Source organism: Cyprinus carpio, chromosome A15 (genome assembly GCF_018340385.1).
Source record: "Cyprinus carpio isolate SPL01 chromosome A15, ASM1834038v1, whole genome shotgun sequence".
Lineage (NCBI taxonomy): Eukaryota > Metazoa > Chordata > Actinopteri > Cypriniformes > Cyprinidae > Cyprinus > Cyprinus carpio.
In genome coordinates, this window is record NC_056586.1 from 19872877 (window position 1) to 19888649 (window position 15773).

At 35.4% G+C, this 15773-nt stretch overlaps 1 protein-coding gene and 1 pseudogene across 8 annotated transcripts in view; both read right to left on the bottom strand.

Annotated features, from left to right (window-relative positions):
* Window positions 1-9978, bottom strand: part of LOC109104379 — a 248414-nt pseudogene extending 238436 nt beyond the window's left edge.
* Window positions 9979-11429: 1451 nt separating this feature from the next.
* Window positions 11430-15773, bottom strand: part of LOC109104380 (stAR-related lipid transfer protein 13-like) — an 88481-nt gene continuing 84137 nt past the window's right edge. For all 8 annotated transcript variants that reach the window (XM_042771418.1, XM_042771417.1, XM_042771419.1 and 5 more), the window contains 9 exons: window positions 15418-15588; window positions 14897-15056; window positions 14346-14544; window positions 14039-14252; window positions 13633-13753; window positions 13298-13534; window positions 12957-13174; window positions 12341-12517; window positions 11430-12217 (listed from right to left, as the gene is read on the bottom strand). In XM_042771418.1, coding sequence (XP_042627352.1) covers window positions 12100-12217; window positions 12341-12517; window positions 12957-13174; window positions 13298-13534; window positions 13633-13753; window positions 14039-14252; window positions 14346-14544; window positions 14897-15056; window positions 15418-15588 — 1615 coding nt within the window. In that variant the 3' untranslated portion in view covers window positions 11430-12099. The remainder of the gene's footprint in view (window positions 12218-12340; window positions 12518-12956; window positions 13175-13297; window positions 13535-13632; window positions 13754-14038; window positions 14253-14345; window positions 14545-14896; window positions 15057-15417; window positions 15589-15773) is intronic.

Below are 15773 nucleotides of genomic sequence, written 5' to 3' on the forward strand. Positions count from 1 at the left end.
ACCATACAGTATTAGTTTTTTTGAGAAAGTAAAAATGCACAAAGTTTCCTGTAAGAGGTAGGGTTAGGTGTATCTTAAAATTAAAAAAAAATAAAAAACAAATTCTGCCTGCAAGCCTTATTAATTATTACTTATCAAAGCAGAGATATGTTGAGAACAGATTCATAACATTGAAAGGTGTGTGTGTGTGTGTGTGTGTGTGTGTGTGTGTGTGTGTGTGTGTGTGTGTGTGTGTGTATCAGGGAAATCAATCTGAATGGCTTACTTATAGCCTCTGAATATTAAACTGACACTAGAGAAAGTATAACATAATATATATATATATATATATATATATATATATATATATATATATATATACACATATACACACACACACACACACACACACACACTTCAGTTTTAATATTGTCTAACATTATGCTAATATAATTAGCAACTAAAAACTGACAAAAAATGTAATTATTAACTGTGATATTAAGTTGAATACTGAAAAGAAAATAAACATGGATTCATACGCTATTAGCAAAGTCAGATAAACAACTCTTTAAATCTTATGAATGCCTGGTGAATGTTTTGACTAAGATTTTCATGCCTACCCCAGGTATTCAGTCTTTATCTGCAGCCAGGGGAGCTGCTAATCCATGCAAATGTACAGCACAGTGGGGCGACAGGAACAAACCTAGAACCTCATTTCCAGCGTTCTTACAGTAAGCATGTCTGACCTCTAAAAAATTAGCTGCTCTGGCCAATTCCACACCGCCTGCTTATGAATTTGGGTGTTAAAACCTATATATAGCAGTCATAGCAAATGCAGGTCAACACTTTATCAGAATCTGGTGGCTCGCAGTACTGCAGGTAGCAATATCAAGAACTTGCAGAACAGAGAGAAAAATTTGTCCCAAGTGAGGCACAAACTCACAACGGCAGAAATACAGTAAGTCTGAAAGGGAATTGCTTAGCAGTTGCTAAGGTGTTCTGGGCAGTTGCTAGCACTTCTTGGTTGCTTATATATATATATATATATTATATATATATATATATATATATATATATATATATATATATATATATATATATATATATATATTATGACCCACATCACTCCTTCAATTGGATTTCCCAGTTTTGTCTACTATTCTAAAAAAAAATTGGTGTACAAACAGTTATTTTCACTAAGAAATTGCTAGTAAATTTCACAAATAATTACAAAGAAACATCAAGTAATGCATCGAATTAAATGTCAAATTCTGAAGTATTGAAATTGTATTTTTTTTCTTGTACTCCAATAATTAAAAAAAAGTTACATTATGAAAATTGCATGTCTGATTATAAAAGATTAAGATGTGGTCATATTTACTATTTGGCTAATTTTCATGGGCAAAATATTTCCATACACAGATTTGCTGCATTGACCAACAAAAAGCTAATTAGTTTGAAAGATTTGACTAATGTGACCACACCTTTAGCTCCAAAATGTAAGATATTATTTGTGTGCATAACACAAATGGTGTGAGTTATGTGGTAAAGTTTAATACTTATGATTAGTGGTTTAAGCAATAGTAAGTGGTAGTAGTGGTCATATTTAGTGTTGCTGGGCATAATTTCAGTCATTTCAATATGAATTTCTTTTGAGGGCGAATGATTTATGCACACAAATTCGCCATGTTGACCAATAGAAAGCTGTTTTGTTTGAAAGTGACCTCTGAGTGACTTCAGTACCTCATACATTTGACAAGGGTCCTTTTTGGCAGCAAAATTTTGCTGAGATTTTACTAATGTGTCCACACCTTTAGCTGCTAAATTAAAGATATTATTTGTGTGCATATCACAAACACTGTGAGTTACACAAAGTGCAATACTTACTATTAATGGTTTACACTACACTAAACTAATATTTTACAAATAATTAAGAAATGGCAAATAACACATTGAATAAAACATGATTTTTTTTTCAAGTACTGAAACAGTATTTTCCTGTAAAACATACTCCAGTAATATTTTGTTCACAGTTTAATAAAATAATAATAATAATAATTTTCTTATAGCGTACAACAGGGTCTGCAAACTTTGACCCAGCACTGAGAGTAAGTGCTCATATATGCCATATTTCTTTTAATCAACAAATGAAAGATGTCTCCACAATAGCAAGGTCAAGTTGGATGTCATCGCTTCCAGCCCTTTGATTAATACGGCAGACGTGCAGCAGATCCACTCGATATTTATCAATGTACATTCAAAGATTGGAAGTCTGCTATACGACAAATGAAAAACATTCTGTAGTTCATCTACCCAGTCCGCATTATTTTTATGCCATTTATTTGTATTCTGCTAACATATGACTCTTGACTAAAGTAAATCCTGATGGATATAAAGCAGCAGTGGTTTTTGAAGAGAGCACAATTACAGCAAAAAAAGCTTTCTGTTCACATTAACCTAATTTAACCATTTTCAAGCAATAAAAGCCACCTACAGGGTGAAACATTTCCACTTTATCTGTATAACTGCTTTCATTTCAGACTTCGCAGCAGAGGGAGATTAACGACAGACTTGTTCTTAATTAGCCCAGATAAGGCACATTGTCAAGACTCAGTCTTGTAGCACACGACTGAGAACATGGAAGATCTGTCTCTAAAGCTGAAGGTTCCCGTGTTCACTTCTGCGGAAATGACGGATATTTGTTGTCGATTAGGCCTCTGAAAATCTTTGTATAGGAATCAGACTGTTGAAGGGAATTAGAAGCAGTAACATTAACCTCAGAGACCATTATTGATCATCATTTAAAAAAAAAAAAAAAAAAAAACTGCCTTATCAACAACGTTCCACAATCATTTAAAGGCGTTGTTCACCCAAAAATTACAATTCTGTCATGATTTGCTCACCCTCATGTCCTTCCAAACCAGTATGACTTTCATATTTCTGCGGCAGGAGAACATGACAGAAGATATTCTGAGAAATGTCTATGCTGTTTTGTTCACACAATAGAAGTCACTGGTCACCAAAATTGTTTGATTACTGACATTCTTCAAAATATCTTCTTTTGCGTTCCACAGAATCATACAGACATACAGGTATGGGATGTCATTCTTGCGTGAGTAAAAATGACAGAATTGTAATTTTTGAGTGAAGCAACATTAAATAGTCAATTACATACTGTACGTATGTGGTATATTTCAAATCACCTGAAGCCATACAGCTTTGTGGGAGGAAAAGACTAAAATTGGAGTTCATGGGTTCTTGTCACCACGTCAAACCTGTGCTAAATGAGCCATTTTTTTATTTGAGAGCTGCACACTGAGTTGAATCATTCACTCTTACGAATGATTTGAAGTATAAAATGACAATAAATTGCTGCTGAATGGAAGAATACTGTATGAAGACTGCTTTTGTGTTTCACAGATAAAAAATAACAGCATGTGAGTTTGGAATGACATGAGGGTGAGTAAATAATGACAATTTATATTTTTGGCTGAACTATCCCTTTATCTCTAATGAACACATTCTCTATGTTCCCTGTTCACTATCCCTATGAAAACTTCAGAGCGATTCTATTGGCCAAATCCCAAGTTCATTTGAAGATTTCATGAGCTTTCACTTCAAAGTGTTTCTGAGCATGTTATCCAAATAACCTTTCAAGGCAAGACCATGTACTATGGACCCCCAGAGCGGCCACTAACCACAGTTCAGTTATACAGCGACTCTCTCTCCTGCCCCTGGGTAGGAGATAATGTAATCTAGATGTTTCTAGATACAAAAACCATCCGTTTCCATCCATGAGCCTTCCCCGATAAAATATTGTATTTAAATTTAGTAGCAAATTAAAGTAGCAATGCAAAAATTTCTGAGGTATTCTAGGAGAGGTGGAAATTGTTTATAATGCTTTTGCTGAATACACAGGAAGAACCAATTCATAATAAAGCAGAAATATAATCTACACATCAAAGAAACTGAATATAGCATCCATCTCTAAGAGACAAACAAGGCCTTCTGGAAGCAGACAATGCTCTGTACTCATTTGTCTTTCTGCTCCATTTATTGTTCAACTCTTTTTCCTTACAAAAAACAAAGATTACACTGGACACAATGCATTTAAGGAACCCAATGTTCCTATTTTTCATCAGCCATTTACTGTTTGTACATTGGATAGTCAGTACAGTACCATCTATGCATAAGCACGGCGCAATTATCAATGTAAACAGAATGGAGAATGTCTTTGTGTTTTGTCCATACAATGAAAGTCAGTGGGGTCCACTGTTGTTTGACTTTCAATCCATAGATGAAAATAGCTTCTGGAATGACATTAGTGTGACTGAATCATGACAGAATTTTTTTCAGATCACTGTTTCAACAACATATCACCTAGGGTGGTTACTGTTAACGAAAACTAACTAAAAATATTTTTTTGTTAATGGAAATAAAGATGAAATGAAGAAAAAAAAATTAAAATTAGAAATGTTGCTTTGACAACTAACTGGAAATGGAATTGAAATACTAAAATTACTAAAAATAAAACTGAAATAAAATTAAGTTAATTAGAAATATTTTAACAAATAATAATAAAAATGACAAGCACATGACAAAATTACAAAATAACTTAATGTAAACTGAAAATATATCAATAAAAGCTAATTTAAAATATTAATAGTATATAAATAATAATAAAATAACAATGATTGCTAAATGCTAAAAACAACTCAGAACACCACAACGAACACGTAGCAAAACCCCGGGAACACCCACAACACATCATGCCAGTGTGTTTTGCATGGGCATCTCTCATCTCTCTTTTTAAAGTAAAAACAAAAATAAAAATTCTATATATATATATATATATATATATATATATATAAGAATATATAGATATATATATATATATTAGTATAACCAATATAATGTATATACTATAAACTTGAAGTTGTTTTCTTTAAATATGTGGATTTATAATTTATAAACCATACTTTGAAAACTACACTCAAAGGAGAAGATCAGATAAATGAAAAAAAAAATCTAGGCTTTTTTATTTAATAAAAATATAGAATCCTACTGGCTTGGTTTGCAGAATTATACAAAAAGCATTTTTAGATCCAGCTTTGAAAAGAGTCTCTTTTGCAGTTTGTTCAAATCCTTGACAGAGCTTCTAAATTGTTAATGCTCTCTGTTTCCTACTAGTCACTGTTTCACCACACACAGGTCTGAGTTTTAACTCAAACAGCTCAAGTGTAACAAATAGCAGCATCCTTGGAGAGAGAAAATAAGGGGGGAGGGGGTGGAATTGATATTGGGTTTGAATTTAACATCAGGTGCCTAGTTCTGTTAGATCGAGTCCGGCTTGCAAGCTCTTCCTAGGTGTCCTACCTGGAAGACTGATGGCCCTATTCCTGTTCCTGCTCGAACACATCATCCTGTCCAACTCAGAGATCTCCTTGACACATCGCACTTCCGGAGTAACAGAATTGCTTTGTCAGAGTCTCTACAAATCGTGTACACAAGATTTAAAGTGTGCTGAAAGTACAATTTGACAAACAAGGTGTAACTTCCCACCATTTGATTCTTTTGGATCAGATTTAATGATACGATAAAGTCGAGTGAGTTTGTTGCCTCGGTCAAAACGACCAAAGTAAATCTAGCGGGATCAATTCCATTACACATCTCCAAATCATTCCACACTAGAGACTCCAGCGATCAATTCTTAAACGAGACATCAAAGCAACCACACTGCTGTTCTTCTCATACACCGTGTTTCTGAGACCAGTGTTAACACAATGATAGGATGACTGTAACTATGAATCATGGTACAAAATTTGAGTTATGTGTACTTCTCAAAAATGTCTCGCTTTGACAGTCACATTTTGAGTTGTGAATGAGTTGTGAAAGGTGAGATTTGCCTCGTGAGCTGTTCTTCTCACTTCACAGTTACTCAAGAGACGTCAGGGTTGTATCGAGAGTATCGAAAGTCCCTCAGAGTAACAGGACGATGTCTTTGCCCTGACATGCCGAGGGCTGCAACATGTCTCGTCTGCCCGGTCTGATGTCATCGCTCCCGGCTGTGACAGAACAGCCCGTAATTAATCTCTGGAGTAGGAACAATGAGACTGCAAATATCAAGGTTCATATATTTGCCACACCGGAGAGATGGGCCCCTGGATTGCTCAGGTGACATTTCTAACACAATGAGAAAGGGGTTGAATATATCATGAACTTGGATAAAACCGAGGACCAAGACATTTAGTCAGCTTTTCATTATGCTGATTTAACAGTCAAACGTACTTTGGCATCAAATTGACACTACAATAAAAAAAGACTTGGTAGCAAGGCTTAGAGTGTGTTGCAGAAAATGTTTAAAGCTTCTTAACCTTTGGTCACATAATGAAGCATCCCTTTTGTCTTGGCGATGTATTAATGTAAAAACTAATCAGTCCAAAAGAAAATCAGAAATATTGAATCATTACACCTAGCAGTTTAAATGCAGCCAGTTCTATGTATGGATGCCTGTTTCCAAGTAAAAACAAAATTAAAAATGTTATTGCTACTCTTTATCTCACAATTATGACTTTCATTCTCACAATTCCAAGTTTATATCTCACAATTTGACTTTTTTTTCTCTCAAAACTGCAAGTGCATAACACACTTTGACTTTATTTCTAGCTATTTTGAGTTAAAATACATCAATTTTGAGTTTTCATCTTGCAATTCTGACATTGTTCTCTGAATTTCAGGTTTATATCTCGCAATTTTGAGTTAACATCTTACAAATCTGACAATTCTCTCAGAATCATGAGTTAACACAAAAGTCTGCCTTGATTTCTAGCAATTCCATGTTTCTCTTGCAATTTTGAGTTAACATCTCACAATTCTGACTTTTCTTCACAAAATTGTGAGTTTACAACACAGTTCTGACATTATTTCCAGCTATTCTGAGTTAATTGCTTCATCTAGCAATTCTGAATACTTCCTCAGAATTCCAAGTTTACATCTTGCCATTTTAAGTTAAGATCTCACAGTTTTGACCTGATTTCTAGCAATTCCATGTTCATATCTTGCAAACAACTCACAATTCTGACTTTTTTTCTGAGTTCTGAGTTTATACTGTATCTCTTTCAGGAGGTGCCTAATTTAATGGACAAAAGGATCTGTTTGTAGCACAAAATGCATATTTTGTTTAAGAAATGTTTTGCTATATTCCATTTTGTATTTATATTAATGCATAAAATCACAAGTGTCTACATATTAGTTTTTGCAGTGTTTTCAAGAATAATTAAATTGTCACTGATTTTGGTATTGACCTTTGACATTTTGTTCTTGCAACAACCCAACATGCAAGTACTTGATAAAACACAAAAAAGGTACTCTCTCTGACTGATAAACACTGTTTATGAAAATACATGTTGTAAATGGTGGCTGAAGAACCCTTAGCAAACGGTGGCTGTCAAATCAGAAATGCACCCTGGTGTGCCATAAACAGCAGCACCTGTGAGCTCAGGAACAGACCTGTTGTCTAAATGCTGTCAGCATCGCCTCCTTGACTCACCGTGCACTGCTGTTGTGCGAGACAGACAACAGTCACAAAAGAACCACCTGATCCTGAGTTTTTCTATGCTGGATGAGCCTCTGGTTTCTTAATTCATATTCCTCAGGTCAGAACATCAAACTAAAAACATCGGTATTTGTCAAATCAATCAAGTTGACTGAAAAATCCCACCTAAGAGGCTAAATATCATAATACGATTAGGTCAGTGCTGTTTGTCTGACATCTCATTACTCAGGTTATTAAGAATCACAAGTACAAAACATTCGCAATACCAGAGTTAAAGAATAAGTAATGTTTGACCAAACACCTTGGTTCAGGACTTGTGTGTTCCACGAAAGCATATTTTAACACATTCTCAGCAAATACACTATTAACGTAAGACTAAAGTGCATTAGCTAAACAAGCATGCCTGTTTTTACAGTCAAAGACTAAACATAATCAAATCAAACGATTGTCAGTGTGCAACACAACAAGAAAAATGTCACAAAACACTTGCACTGACACACAAGGACAAACTTTCATTGCCACTGCATCTTAAATGCATAGTGCTTTCAGACTAACATTGTATGCTGTGATATATGAATATATATAAGCCTATTTATTTCCCAGATGCTCCATACATAGCATATATAATTTTTAATGGAAATAATGTTGATTATGACTTTAACACTGAGAACAAAAAAAAGTTATATTCTGGGATGGCATGTACTAATAAAGAAGTGAGAGAAAGAAGGACATTTTTAGGCCTGGATGCTCCTCTAAATATTGTCATTTTGAATAAAGTGGGACAAATTATACATTTAAATCTTACCCATAAATATTTTGTTTACAAAGTTAGTCACATGTCTTTTTTAACACATTAAACTTTATCATTTTGATTAATCAATTTCAAATAGCTACACTAGAAAAAAATTAAAAATAAACACATAAATAATTATGTTGTTTATCTACACAGTAGATGTCTAGAAAAATATGTGAACATCCTTAAAACAATTGTTTGTTTGTTTGTTTGTTTGTTTTCCACCACAACCAGATTGTTTTTAACAAAAGTCTAACAGTTTAGTCAGTTTGTCTTGATTCTAAGGAGGTTTATACATAATTATTTTTTTCAGTGTAGGACTGTTGCACAGGTTGCATATTAACTACAGAAAGACACCTGTTTGGTTGCTGTTAATAAGCATGACAGACACATGACTGTAATGAGCACATAAGCACATACAGCCTAATATTCACAACCTGTGATATAATATCACAACATCATTCACTCATGGGGTTCATGCAGTGTTCATCAAAACCAAAAGAACTGCCTCTCTAGAATCCACTGGATCATTCAAAGCGCCCCAAAAATGCTGTCTAGCTGTGAGGTCAGTGGGTTTTGAAACCCAGCCACAAGAAGTGCCACTTACCAGATTCAACACTGTTTCCACTATATCTCTATTGCTGACCTCGCCGACTTGAATGAGACCGATGAGGACTGCGAATTTCGTCTTGATATTCCGAATCGGAACCGAGGGGTTTAACACCCCGGCCGGCAGCACCATCGATCCGGAGCAAGACATCATCATCATCATGTCACCGGAACCGGAGCCCGCGGCAGCGGCAGCGGCGGCTCCGTGCTGCCTGTGGCCGGGAGGAGGTGCTCTGTCGCCCGGCGTGGCCACCGGCTGAACGCTCGCCATATCTTATCAGCCGCGGTGTTTAAAAACAGCACTGTATCATCAAGAACAGGATGTGTTTTAGTCAAATCAAGTTCGATGAGATATCTACAGCCACTTTAAGGGGAAACAAATCTCCGATAGTGATTTAATTAATATCCACCGGCTGTGCAGTAAGAGTCCAAACGCATGTGGCAGATTCACAGTATATACTACAGGACTACAGATGCTCCGCGCACTGTACCTGAGCTCTTGCTTCGCTCTCTGATTTGTGTTGTTCAGTGATGTAGTATGTGGGTTTGCATTACCCAGCTGGGTGTACCGATGAAATGTTTCTCATGCTGGGAAAACGCCCTCTATGTGCAGTAGACTACCGTAGGCTGCAGTGTGCGTCCTGTCTGCGCCTCCATGGCTCGAAGGATAGATATGGATCCCTACCGATCAAACAGGTAAATATGGGAAGCTAGAAGGAAGCAGATTTTTAGACGGCGCAGCAGTCAACATGAGACAGTTATCTCATCTAGAATAGGCATAGATTTTTTTTTTCTAGATAGATATAGCCTAGACAGACAGATAGACAGCTTAACTACTAGACTTAGCTACTATCTCGTTTTGAGGAAACAGTGCGCACGATATGTGTTAAATAAAATAAATAAATAAATGAATACATAAATAACTTAGACTCTGGCTCCTTATTTCAGAACACCACCGCACACAACTGATATAAAGTTGTAAATATCTAATAATTGCTAAAACTCCGGTCTTTGATGCTGTATCAATCTGCTCATCAGTGTAACTGAAGTACTTTCATGTCTCTCCTAGACTACTTAAAAAATTGTTAGGCTACCATAAATAAATCAATAAATAAATAAGGAAAAAAGAAAAGTAGTTTAAAATATTTCATAATTACTAAAATTTATTTTAAAATCATTTACATTTATCATTATGGCAATGCTATATAAATCTGCTCATACTCATAACTGATGCCAGCGTCTGTGGACGATAGATAGATAGATAGATAGATAGATAGATAGATAGATAGATAGATAGATAGATAGATAGATAGATAGATAGATAGATAGATAGATAGATAGATAGATAGATTTTAGATTTACTATATGGTCATTATCAAAAAATATTTAGGCCTAAAGTTATCTAGCTAAATATTTACTGTCATGTCTTCTTCGCATCTGTGTCCTGCTTTTCTCTAATAACAGAGGCATCTTATAGATTTATTCTGTGGTCAGCAGAAAACCACACCATGAGGTTTTATCTCTGAAGAGGGTAAACGTGTGATATAGTTATCCGCGTCCATCTGTAATGCTGTCAGATGTTTAGAAATCCATGTACATTGGTTTACAGCAACAAAATGTTGTTCATATGTTTTAATCAATGCACTAAATTATTATTTAAACATGCATTAAAAAATTATATTTGTTTGTTTGTTTGTTTGTGGCTTTGTTGTCACTAATTTTAACATCAAAACAAATTCTGCGTTAAAGCATTTAAATATCAAAGCACAGTAAACAAGCTATCTGTAGAAACTGAACAGCATTTGAAGCTTTTTTATATATTTAGCAATCAAACTGGCAGTCATTGAGAGGAAGGAAAAGTTTTTTATAGATAAACACTGACATCTAGTGAATAACAGAAGTGCTTCACCAGTTTCAGTACTGCAGGTTTATTAAGCAAATGCTGGTAGGGAGAGAAAAAATAAATAAATAAATAAATAAATAAGCACTCTTTATTTTATTGTCATTGAGTTACACTACCACTTTTTAATGCTTTTGAAAAATGTATATTATGTTGTCATTAAGTGTCACATGATCCTTCAGAAATCATTCTAATGTGCTGATTTGGTGCTCAGGAAACTTTTCTTATTATTATTGATTAAAATCAGTTGTGTTGCTAAATATTTTTGTGGAAACAATTTCTTCATGAATTGATTAATAGAAAGCTCAGAAGAACAGCATTTAAAATGGTATTTTCAAAATAGTGTTTATTACAATATTTATGAATGTCTTTATTGCCACTTTTGAGCAATTTAATGCATCCTTGAAGGTATTAAGTTTCTTTAAAATAATAAAACATAATTATAATAATAATAAATCTTACTGACTACAAACTTTTGACCAGGTAGTGTATGATTTTGATTATAGTTATTGTATTATTGTTATGAAAAACAGATATATCAGTAATTATGTAGGTGATAGGAATAAATTAATCATCAAACAGACAGCAAACAATTTAATATTAATTAATTTACATAGTTTAATTAAAAATCATTGTCTTTTTGTCATTAATGTAACCCAGTACTATAAAAGCAGGTCTGAGAAATCAAACCCAAGTCATTTTGTCAATCCTTTAAAACAAGCAAGTAAAAATTCCACATTATTACACCCATTCATGGACAAACAGAGTAACTTTTTGTACCATATGAATTAAACTGATATCTGTGCAAAAGGAGATATCAGACACATGTATACATAATATTTGTACTACATGAGAATTTAAATATATATACTGTATAGTCTATACAAGATCTGTGTGTAGATGCACACAAATACAAACAAACACATAAATGGACATGCAGTGCATGCATGTGCAAATATAGATTTCTTTTTTAATTAAATAAAATATATGCTTCCCAGAAGCACTTAAGAGCTTAGGTGACCTATACATTGTATAAGATCATATAAAAGAATAAAATAATTAATTACAATACAAATAACAATAGTTATAATAAGATAATATTAAAAATGGACAAGCTAAAGGTACATTGGTAAGTTGACGAACATTCCCATTTGGGTTTATTACCCAGACCAGGCAACTCTGCCCACTGTGCAAAAGGGCAGAAATTTCTCAGGGTTTATAGAGTCACAGAACTGAGATTTCTGTTTCCAGAATGATAACGGCTCAGATTTTTGTTTCTGGACCCTCTGTGTGGATTGGCTGGAAGGAATTGCGAATACGAGCAGCTTCAGCGGCACGAAGGTGTCCAAATGCTTTGTTATACCAGTCCGGGGTTCTCCCCCTGAAAAAAAAAAAGTGCAGGACATGACCACACTGACGTGTATGGATTTCTGTGAACAATGCGGTTACAGTCTGAGAATTCTATTTGTGTGTATGAGTGGGTCAGTCAGCTATATTTACTCACTTCAGGTCCACTCTGCAGATGTGGGTGAGTCTGGACTTGCCAGAGCCACAGGGCTCCAGTAAGTAATTGGATTCCATCACTATACCTCTGATGCCCCCTTTAGGCAGACAGTCCTCATGCTCAATAGACACGGACACCAGAGAACACGTGCCGCGCGGCAGGTCCGTCCTCCACGACCTGAGCACAAACATCAGTGGAACTTTATAAAATATCGCTGACATCTATGCTGGAAATTTATCCACCCATCGTATTACTGATTAATTTATAATTTTTTTTAGGGTTACTACTCTATTAAACTAATTCATTTTCTATAAGTTTCCAGTAATTTATTTTGCTATGTAAGGATATTTCTGTGAGATATATGAAATGATACAACATAATGTTGTTAGTATTCGCTACACATATTACAAAAATGTAATATATATTTTTTGTTAACTAATTTACATGGCTTTCCCAATTCTGGAACTACCAAAATTCACCAAAATTCCCAGGTTTTATATGACTGTGGGACCCTTTTATCTCATTCATTTAACCAGTGCTCCATAAATCTGTATATCGTTTAAAAAACAACAACAGAAAGGACCACGTCATTCCCTCAGTGAACAGACAGACCCACCTGAGCACTACAAAGTCTCTGCTGGGATGAGGAGGCATACAGTTGAGGACATACTGGAACACTTCTGTTTGCCTGTCCATGACTTTACACACATTCCAATCCATCAGATCCACGTCCCACAGCTGGCGTTCTCGAAGAACACGGTTTAGAACCACAGACGGCGGCGCTTCTACCTCCACTGAGACCCGCCAACGCCGCAGAGGGTTCCCATCACCCACCTGGAGTTAAACCAAAGAACCTCACTTAGTATATTATTATTACTTAGTATATTAGCAGTATTATCAAGATTTTACTTAATGTTTTTGTTGTGTTGTGAAAAATATGAATTTTTTCATTCATACCTTCTTATAGGACAGCTCTGTGTCTTCGGTGCTCTGACAGGACACCCAACCTTTGGCCTTTTCCCGTGATTCTTTGAGGAGATCCTGTAGCCTGGCCTCCATGAAAGCAGGCCAAGAGCCTTCATCTTCCCCCTCTTCCTCTTGATGTTGCTGCTTGCAGAGCTCCTCAATCGTGGGAGCCTGAAGCTCGGCCTCCACGTAGGAGTTTCGTGATTGTGTCACCATTCCATGAGGAATCTGAGGGAAAATAAAACAATTTGTGGTCTGCATTAGGGACAAAAAAAATAAAAATGTGAGTGCATTGTGAGTAAAGTACAGATGCGTGTGTGTCTCACCTCAAACAAGCGGTTACACTCTGTGATCATGTGTACCAGGCCCTGAGTTGCAGCCTGGTTTTCATTCAGGTCCTTTTGATCTGGCCTCCCTGTAGCATACTTTTTCTGCATCTGCATAGCTCTGTAGACAGATAAGAAAATGATTTAGTTAAGATGACAATAAACTTTTCATTAAAATTAATTTCAATAATTTAAGTAATTTTATAAATTATATATATATATATATTATAATAATTTTATTTTAAACAATGAAATGTAATATTACTAAAATAATAAATTCAAGTAGTTCATGTTATTCCATATGAATTATTTAGAAATTTTATCTGATATTTATTTGAAAATATAATGATGGATGAAATTTATACATTATATACTACAGTAGATCAATAGTAGATATGTTATCTACCTTGGTGCAAGATTGTCCTTCTTCGAGATGTTGAGATGAAAAAGCGAGGGTGCCAGACACACTGCAATGTTCTTAGGTGTCATCTGATTCTCTTGCACTGAGGATGTGACATCACTCAGGAAGCAGAGCAGTGTTTGCAGTACTTCTCTGTTTTCATCTGACATCAGCATGATGGCCGCCTGCACAGCCTGCAAGCGCTGCTCTTTGGGCACATCTAAAGAGGAAACAGGGATCAGGTGACTAAAGAAAATCTGTTTTTCTCTTCCTGGCTGTAGGAGAGGGGTTAGAGTTGGGAAGTGTTTCTTACACTGGTAAATGTGGAGGAAGGTTTCACCCAGTTTGCTGGTCAGAAGTGGCTCAGGCAGATCCCTGAAGAACTGTTTGACCATGTCGGCCACATCATACGCAGACTGGTCTTCATAGTTGACACCGTCTGGAGAATTCTCATTCATCTGTCTGAGAGCTTGGATACGAGACCTCACTCCTGACTTACGAAAAAGACCCACCTAGAAAACGTAAGACAATTTTAAATTGTGAATTTTCTAGGATTTTTTAGGATGTTGAAAACAAGAAATTGTACATTAGAACTGTAAAGAACTTAAACTGACTTATAAGGAAATATAATATAATGTGCACATACAGGATTATGTACATTTGCATTTAAGATTAATTGTTTAGCCCTTTAAAAATTGTAAAAAAAAAAAAAAAAAAAAAAAAAAAAAAAGATGGCTTCAGTATTATTTAAATTTTTTTACATTATTATTATTATTTCTTTTTTATAAAATATTACAATACTGTTTTCAGGTTGCCATTAGATTTTCAAACGGTTATATTGTTGATTTGATGACCCTGACTAACCTGATCAAGGCATTGGCTCCTGAGGTAGCGCAAAGCCTGCTGGACACTGAGAGGTAAAGGTTGACCGAAGCGTTGCACATGCACAATCAGTGGAACCCCAAACACATTCTTATCCTTATAGTCTGGAACCTTCATCCTCTTCATAAACTTTGGCACAGACCTGAGAGATACAAAATATATATATATGTATGTGTGGAGTTTTTATACCATATAAGCTTCTTTTTCCCTGGGGCATCTTTTATATTTTATGCTTTGGGAGTAAAGTCATCAACAGGCCTACAAGTAATAAAGGTAAAACAAACAATAAACAAAAATACTCTGAATGAACTGAAGTTTTCGTCACAGTTTTATCAATAGCAGGGTGCATTAATGATTAGTGACCAGTAGAGGGCGCATGAATTAGGATTTACTGCTATCTTGTGCTAATCACAATGACCACTAGAGAAGGAAGCTTTAAGCTGCAGTAAAACAGTAACATAAATCTAATAGGATCTGATCATTTTTTTCCAACAGATTCTTACCAGGTCCAGCCATGTTTATTGGACATGGAGTATTTCTCCATAATGGCAGTGAGACGGAGCAAGGAAAATTTCTGTAGCAGGCTAAGCTGGGCCGCAGATTGGCTGGTGATCTGGAGAGAGGCGACCGAATGGCTGAGGCGGTTGGAAATCTGGAAGCTAGGCCATCGCAAGCTAAACAAAGAGCAGGGAACAATGTTAGGGATTCAAATCTGGGGCAAATGAATGGCTGACTTTGAGGTGACAACCACCTAAAATAGCATTTTAAACTATTACATAAAGGTTTTGGTGTACATGCATTCATGTGGTTTTAAACAGTCGACCGATCCTATCCCAACTTAAAGTTCTCAATGCAACAC